General features: G+C 48.0%; 1 protein-coding gene across 1 annotated transcript; it reads left to right on the top strand.

The window, feature by feature from the left end:
- The first annotated feature begins 2265 nt into the window (after nt 1–2265).
- Nucleotides 2266–3943, top strand: POU4F2 (POU class 4 homeobox 2). The gene is made up of 2 exons (XM_065904920.1): nt 2266–2550; nt 3002–3943. Exons 1-2 carry the CDS (start codon nt 2266–2268, stop codon nt 3941–3943), a joined length of 1227 nt encoding a protein of 408 aa, XP_065760992.1.
- The last annotated feature ends 4657 nt before the right edge of the window (nt 3944–8600 follow it).

The raw sequence follows: 8600 nt of genomic DNA on the forward strand, positions 1-8600 counted from the left end.
TAAACACCTAAGCATTTACTTGAAGCGACCGGCACAAGCCACATTCATTCATGTCAACACCGTTCTGCAGCCCCGTGTCCACGCTTCTCTGGGCTTCTCGGGAACACTGCTAGTAGGAATTCCTTTCGGCTACTATTTATTCTTTTCCTCCATATACGGGAGGAGGAAGGCAAGCCTTGGAGTTGCAAGGGGGTTAAGCACCATGGACAGAGCCCGTCGCGCGCCGTTTGCTTCAGCTTTGCTACTCTGGCGACTCCCGAGGACTGAGCTCCAGACTTGAACCTGCTATCCTGACCCGCAGAGGTCATGGGTGAACGAGAGACCCCCTACTTGCCACCGCCGCAGGGCTTCCAGGCGCCAACCACTCGAGGGCCCCCCTTCGCCACGCTCCTTGCCACTCTGTTTTGTCCCAGCGCGCGCCAGAGCCTCTCAGGCCTACCGCCTGCTCTCGCACCTGCTCGCCTTCCCCAGGCACCGCGTGCCTGCACCTGCTCCCAGCCGCCCCCGTCCGGTTCCGGCCACCCGCGGGCTCTAGCGTGCGGGTCTCAGGGCCTTCACCCTCGCCGGCACCCCGCTCCCTCTGCACGCTGCGGGGGGCGGCGGTGACAGCAGTCCCCAACACCGAGAGAAGTAGAAGGAAGGTAGAGTGTGCGCGCGCGCGTGTCTTGTAGGAGAGTGCCTGCTTCTTTCACAACTGGAACTAAGAGTGTGTGTCCACTTTTAATAAAAGTGCTCCGCTCTGGGACAAAAGTGCCAGCAAAGTGTTGGCTAAAAATAGGCTCTCTCTGCACGGAGCGGCTGTGGAAATGAAGATAAGTGGAGCTGGTGCCAGCCCCTGAGGGCGTGTGTGTGTGTGTGTGTGTGTGTGTGTGTGTGTGTGTGTGTTCGGGTGGGGAGGACTTTTCGCAGCACATGCGCTCTGTGATCTCTGGCCCTGCCCCTCGTCAGTCGCCCCTTCCTTCTTTGATTGTGGCTAATGAAGGATAATAAATCCAGTGGCAGGATTTGCCAGTGGATCCGCCCAAGACCTAACTCACACTGAACTGGAGACAGGGAGGAGGAGAAGGAAGATCCGGAGGAAGAGAAAAGAGGGTGGAGAGGAGTGTCTGGCGGTGGTGGTGTTGGGGGGAGTACCCGGGGGCCTGGCGGGCACCGGGTGGGGGGGAGTCGCATGCGCATAGGCGACGGGAGCCGCTCTAACGCCGTCCAGTCCGCTGAGAGCAGTGAAAACCCGAGTGTCAGAGAAAGCCCTGCAGCCCTGTCGACCCCAGGTCCCTTCGGCACCAGGCACCCGCCGGGCCGAGGGGGCGCAGAGCCAAGCGCCAACCACTGCGCTACCAGCCGGAAGCGCAGAGCAGCGCGGAGCATCGAGGTCCGCGGCAGGGTCCGCGTTCTCGACACTGTGGTCGCGAGCCAAGGATCGGGGTCACCCGAGCGGCAGGGAGGGGCGGACGAGTTGGGGGCGGAGGCCTGCAACTTAGCAGTAAGCAGGAGGCGGGGGAGGCAGCCAGGTAAGAGGCTTTCGTTATAGTCTAGGCAAAAACTCAGCCGAGGTCGCTTTGGCCCGTAACTTTATTTAGTAGTTTCTTTTCCCGGCGAGGCGCACACTGGGCTCAGGAAGCTGGAGGGGCTGGAGGTCGGCTCTTAGACAGGAACCGCCCAGCCACTGGAGCGCAGACCCGGCCACCCGGCAGAGTTGAGCAGGGACGGCTGTGAGTGCTGCGGAGCGCGGGGAAGGCGCGGCGGCGGCGGCGCGCGGGCGGGGGCAGGAAGGGGAGGCGGAGGGCGCGGGGAGGGGAGCGGCGGGGGGAGCGGGAGGGGGGTGTCAGGAGAGCAGAAAGGACCAAAGCCTGGAGGAAGCCAAGAGGGAGCAGGGGCGACGCTAGAATCCGAGCAGGAGAAACCGGCGCTTCCAGGCAGGGGAGGGCGGAGGCGCGCGGGAGGGAGGGAGGGCGGAGTGTGCGGGGGCAGGCGCGGGGAGAGGGGAGTATAACTCTGCGGCCGCGAAGAGCGGGGGCAGTTTCGGGCGCCCAGGTTCTGCAGCCAGCGCCAAGCGGAGCCCAGCATCCGCTCAGACTGACCTCAGTAGCCAGCGGTGGAGCGCGTAGCCGGGGCCAGGCGCGCAGAGGTCGGAGCGGCGGCGAGTGAGCACAACTTTGCCATCGCCCTTCCCCGCTTCGGCTCTCGCCCAGCACTTCTCGGGAGGGTCCCAGCAGCCGGGGCCAGTGCGTGCGCCCCGGACCGGCGCCCGAGCGGGCGGGGAAGATGATGATGATGTCCTTGAACAGCAAGCAGGCGTTCAGCATGCCGCACGGCGGCGGCCTGCACGTGGAGCCCAAGTACTCGGCCTTGCACAGTGCCTCGCCGGGGTCCTCGGCTCCCGCGGCGCCCTCCGCCAGCTCTCCGAGCAGCTCCAGCACTGCCGGCGGCGGCGGCGGGAGTGGCGGGGGCGGCGGAGGCCGGAGCAGCAGCTCCAGTAGCAGTGGCAGCAGCGGCGGCAGCGGCGGGGGCTCCGAGGCGATGCGGAGAGCGTGTCTTCCAACCCCACCGGTGCGTATTTCTGCATAATCACCGCTTAAAGGCACATTTTGACAGCCCCCTTTATCTGCTTGATGTTTTTTTCATGTCTGCACAGCAAATCACCCCACACCTCCAACCAATTTTCCCCCCTCTCTCTCGCTTATGTATTCAGCGGGTCTTTCCTTTCATATTAATTTTTATGACCTGGAATGTTGCCTGTGCGCGTGTTGTGTTGTGTTGTGTTTGCAGGCTCACTTTCCTCCTCCTTCTCGTGCACTCTTGGTTTGTCTCCGTGGCTTCCCTCCTCTCCTCCTCACCCGCTAGTTTCCGGATTGTTATCGTCATTATTACTATTATTATTTTAACGTCCTGGGAATGTTGTAGGCGCGGCGGCGGTGCGGAGCGCTGGGCCGGAGCTTCCGGAGAGAGTGCGCACAATTCCCTGCTGAGAGTAATGTGTGCCTTTTACTTGCAATTGCAGAGCAATATATTCGGCGGGCTGGATGAGAGTCTGCTGGCCCGCGCCGAGGCTCTGGCGGCGGTGGACATCGTCTCCCAGAGCAAGAGCCACCACCATCACCCGCCCCACCACAGCCCCTTCAAGCCGGACGCCACCTACCACACCATGAACACCATCCCCTGCACATCGGCTGCCTCCTCCTCGTCCGTGCCCATCTCGCACCCGTCCGCGCTGGCGGGCACGCACCACCACCACCATCATCACCACCATCACCACCATCAGCCGCACCAGGCGCTGGAGGGCGAGCTGCTGGAGCACCTGAGCCCCGGGCTGGCGCTGGGGGCCATGGCGGGCCCCGACGGCGCCGTGGTGTCCACTCCAGCTCACGCGCCGCACATGGCCACCATGAACCCCATGCACCAAGCTGCTCTCAGCATGGCCCACGCGCACGGGCTGCCCTCGCACATGGGCTGCATGAGCGACGTGGACGCCGACCCCCGGGACCTGGAGGCATTCGCCGAGCGCTTCAAGCAGCGACGCATCAAGCTGGGGGTGACCCAGGCCGATGTGGGCTCCGCGCTGGCCAACCTCAAGATCCCCGGCGTGGGCTCGCTCAGCCAGAGCACCATCTGCAGGTTCGAGTCCCTCACTTTGTCTCACAACAATATGATCGCGCTCAAACCCATCCTGCAAGCGTGGCTAGAGGAGGCGGAGAAGTCTCACCGCGAGAAGCTCACCAAGCCCGAGCTCTTCAACGGCGCGGAGAAGAAGCGCAAGCGCACGTCCATCGCGGCGCCAGAGAAGCGGTCGCTGGAAGCCTATTTCGCCATCCAGCCGCGGCCCTCCTCCGAAAAGATCGCCGCGATCGCCGAGAAGCTGGACCTTAAGAAAAACGTGGTGCGCGTCTGGTTCTGCAACCAGAGGCAGAAACAGAAAAGAATGAAATATTCCGCGGGCATTTAGGAGACCCACTTTAGGCCTCTCCAGGGACAGGCCCCCTCCTCATCTCCCCCCCACCCCACCCCTCTTGCCTTTTTTCTTTCCATTTTTTCGCGACCTGAAAACAATTCCAGTAAATGTGAATCCAGAGAAAGCGAGGATTGGAGAGCGAGCGAACGCGTGAGCTACTGAGCCCAAGCCCGGTGAGAATGTGAAACGATTTCTCAAAGGAAAGAAAAACAAAAGAAGGGATTTGTCAAGTTATAGCAAAGTTGTCCCTTTCGACCCCACCCACTCGGAAAAGGCACCTCGGCCTCTTCAGAGGAAGTCTGGAGCTGGCTGTTTGCAGGAAGGCAGACGAGACAGCCTTTTAAAAGGCCCCCAGAATGATCAAGTAAGATTTGTTTTTATTCCTAAAGACGTCACCCTTGTTCAAGTTTAAAAGTACACTTTGCAGCTATTTTTCAGAAATAGAAATTGATTCAGGACTGAAACTTTAAACTAGAGTTAATGCTTAATGTGATAGAGACATCTCTAAAGTATTTTGAATTAAAAAAAAAGATGGCAGATTTTCTGCATTTACACTGTATATTATATATATATTTTTATTGTGGTTCTTACCCCCTTCTTCCTTCTCTGAAGTGTTAATGCTTAAGAAAGGAGTTGCGCCTGCTGTGTTCACTGATCTTGAAAGCTATTATTAGATTATTGCTGAACAACCCTCTGTAAATTATTCATTTATCTCTCTAGCAACTTAATTTGTGCACATTCTAATTAATTAAACTTCTTTAGTCTTAACAAACCTGGGGGGGGGAGTATAGCTAGTGAAGTTAAAATTTTTTTATGTTTAATGAGTTTACTGAATTTATACAATTTTCCTCTTATACTGTGTTCCTTTTGGCCCATTTGTATATTCTCACTTTGAATGAAGGTTGTTTTTTTCTTTGTTTTCACTGGTAGTGTTCTGATTTGTGAGTCAATACTCAGTAATGGATGTCTTAACCGTATAGACCTGATTCACTGTCCAAAGTATTGTTTACTTTGTTACATATTTAATGGGGATTCCCACACATGCACTCTGTCACCCACTCTTACACACACACACACACACACACACACACACACACACCTCTAATGGAAGAGAAGTCAAGCAGTTGGAAGCATGAATATGAAGCATCATTTTCTAGCTTTAGGTGCATTTGTCACTTGGTGTTTGCCCTTCCAGATTTTAAGATTTCACCAAGGTATTTCAGTCTTCTAGTTTTCAATTGCTTTGTGGACTACATTTTAACATTTACAAGAATTCTTCCTCCTTCCATTTTTCCTTTTGGAGGTTTGTTTGTAGAAAAACTAATCTGAACTATAAGAAAGACAGTGCACTGCTTGTAAATTCACATTGTTTGGTAGAATTCTTTTGGAACAACAAAAAGAATTAGGTACATGATGACTGGTACCTTATTTATTGTAAATATTTCATTCAAAATGATGCACATATAGATATATTCTTACAAATTTTGCTGTATTGCTGTTCCATTTAAGGCTCTCTGAAGTCTTGAATTCTGTATATGACCTGGTTTCTTGTTTTTGTTACTAGATGGTTTATTTACTATGGTAATGTACTAAGTTATTTTTGGTGTTGTTTGATTGTCTTTCACTGAAGAGATGATTTTAATGTTTTATTGGCAAAGTATGCTGCTTTTTTTCATTAAAATATGCTATTAAAATTAAATGGCTTTTAAAATGTGATATTGTTTTAAATCATTTACATGGGAATTATTTTGATGAGGGATTTTTTAAAGCAGAAACACATTTTGATGGTTTATTACACAGTGATTGTTGCCAAAGTTTGACTTGGGTTTAGTGGAGGGTGTTTCTCTAGGAAAGTAGAAAACAACAGGCTTTATAGTAGCCCAGCTCATCTCACAGTTGCTTTGCTTTTCTCAGCAGACGAGGTCACAACATTGGCTCCAAATACATCACTTGGAGTTCTTTTTCCAGATCAGCAAAATTCTGGGAAGAGAATCTTTGTGGGCAGAGATATTGCATAGGGAAAAGGAAGAAGGGATCTCAGTTCAGCTTTTAGCAGCACTGGGGGACTGGATGTGGCAAATGTTAAGGCCTGTTTGGGGGAGTGGGACACCCTGGCTGAGGCCTAGAGGAGAGCCCACTATACTTCTCAGTTCAGCCACCAATCCTAAGGAGCAGTGCACCACAGTCAGAGCAGGAAGCACCTAGGTTACTGAGTTATGAAGTAAAGCATCTCTCTCTTTCTCCATGGCCTTTAAGGAAACTCACATTCTGCAACAGGCAGAGTGGGGCTGAGGAAGAAATTTTAGGTGGTTAGGGAAGCAAAATTTTGCCCCCTTTCTATGACTCATCCAGACACCAAAGTTGGTGAAAGCTGTCTACTAGTGGTTTGGCACAAAAAAATTCTGCCTATCTGATATATCAACTTTTCTTTTTCTGATCCTAGTTTCAAGAAACCTCCTCACCAATTTTAATAATTTTCAGGCTTCTTACAACAGTTGGGCAACATATTAAGTTTTTAAAGTCTTTTCTCCCAGGAAAGCTCTGGTTTAGATATTTATATTATTTCTGTGAAATCAGTATGATTAAAATATCATATTAATTATAGGTCCAACAAGAAGGAGGAACAGGTCATCCTATATGGGTAATTCTGCTAACCTGAGAAGTTACCCCTCTCAGGTGGAACTGTCTTGGAATATTTCTTATTTTGAGGATGAGGTTACAAGATATCCCATGTGCCAATGAAAATTGTTTTAGTGGCTCAAGTTGGAACTAAGTATGGTTGGAAAATTGATTATGACTCTCAGAAGTAACAGAAAGAGTTGTGAAAGTTGGAAGGATAATGGGTGAAAGGACTTCTTTCTTTATAACTGAAATAAAAAAGATAACCCAAAGAACAAAATTCATATGTCCATTTAGAAACAATGAGATACACTGCAAAGATATCTAAGGAAGTAGAGAAATTTGTGGGATTTAAAAGAAAAAATTGTAATCCCATATATAGTGATATTGATGGTTTGATTTTATTTCTGTGTTTTGAAGGCTGAATACCCCATTTCTCCACTTTGCCACCTATTATTAGATTCAGTTTTACTGAAAGTCTTTTCAGCCTACTTTCAATCTCACTGTAATGGGTACTGATTTCAGCACCACGGATAGCAACCACATGACTCATTCTTGCTCCAACCCGTTTGACTGTACAGTTCCAGCCAGTAGGAGAACTTTATGCTTGCTTACTTTTTCTTGAGTGGAGAAAATGAATTAAGTGGCTTGAATATATAGCAAACCAGACTTCTAATCTAGGATAAAAATTATCTTCAATAAATAACGCCTCCTTCTTCCTATATATAGCTGTTATCTAGCGTGTGTTAGGAGAAAGGTGAGTCAGTTATTCTTTCTACAAACATAACATTTTTAAATGAAGAGAGAAATCTTGTAAAATAGTAGAAACTGAGAAATATAATGGATATAAATAACACAGGTGTTCTTTTTAGTGCATTTTGAAATGTAGCTTCCATGCTGCATGTTTGTCCTAAGTTTCTGTAAGTGAAGTGACAGAAAAGCAACTATCCATTTACTTCAACAGTTGAGTGAAGGCCTATATTTGCTCCTTCATTCATCAAGTGTTCTTTGTCTCCTATGTTCCTGAACTTTTACTACTATCACATTTTAAGTTCATCTTCTTTATGTTATTACAAGGATTAAAAAAAACTTTCTTGCCTACAAAATGGAAATTTTATCTATTATTTAAGCCTGCTTAAATATGCTTATTTTATGAAAAAAGTGGAATTTTTAAAAGAAATGCATTCTGAAAGTTTTCTGTTAATAATAGTTACAGAGAAATACCAAAACAAAGGGATTTGAAAAGAAGAGGCTTGATCTCAAAGACAAAATTAAAGGTAAGACAAGAAGGAACTGTGTACAAATTGTTGAGAAATAGCCATTTGATATTGGCTTTCAAAATACTCAGATGGATAAATAGCAGATTGTGCCTGATGATCCTTGTCATATTAATCAAATCTATTGGCATTCATGACTCATTTCCTAATTTTTTCTCCTAAGGTACACAATGACTATTTTATTGGAAAAAGATATTTTATGAATTGACTTAGTCACATATCTAGCCTTTCTCAATCTGATGTTTCAGAACTATGTAGTTTATTTTCTTTTAACTTCTTTAATGGAAAATGATCCCATTTTTATGGTGTAATCATTTAAGTCTAAAATGGAAAGGAGTGACTCCTTAAAGTGGAAAGGAGAATAGCAAAGATTGTTAAGGCCTGGTTAATAGCTAAGTACAATCTATACCAATTGGATAATACTATTATCCAGAAAAAATGCAACTTTCTTTTGATATTTGACATTAAATCAGTTGGTCAATCCTTTATAGATTGAGTTTCATTGACACACAGCTTGGGGAAATATAATGGAAATATGAAAAGTAAATGAAGTAATTGGGCTTTATGTTCAAAGGAACCCTATCCTAACTTCTAGAAAATGTATTTTAAAAATAAATAACAATATATAACTGAGTCTTTTACTATCAAGGAGAGATTCTAGATCTTCATTTTTGCCAAGAAAAGTGGAATTTCGGGGGGGAGGTGTAAAATACTTTATTTTAAACTTTAAATGAACCAATTTATAATTTCATCTG

The sequence above is a fragment of the Muntiacus reevesi genome, chromosome 13, assembly GCF_963930625.1.
Source record: "Muntiacus reevesi chromosome 13, mMunRee1.1, whole genome shotgun sequence".
Classification (NCBI taxonomy): domain Eukaryota; kingdom Metazoa; phylum Chordata; class Mammalia; order Artiodactyla; family Cervidae; genus Muntiacus; species Muntiacus reevesi.

What these genes read in the sequence shown, in the direction of transcription:
- POU4F2 (XM_065904920.1), top strand. Translation starts at nt 2,266, where the DNA reads ATGATGATGATGTCCTTGAACAGCAAGCAGGCGTTCAGCATGCCGCAC. An exon ending in CGTGTCTTCCAACCCCACCG is followed by an intron (nt 2,551 to 3,001) that starts GTGCGTATTTCT and finishes TTGCAATTGCAG; the next exon opens with AGCAATATATTCGGCGGGCT.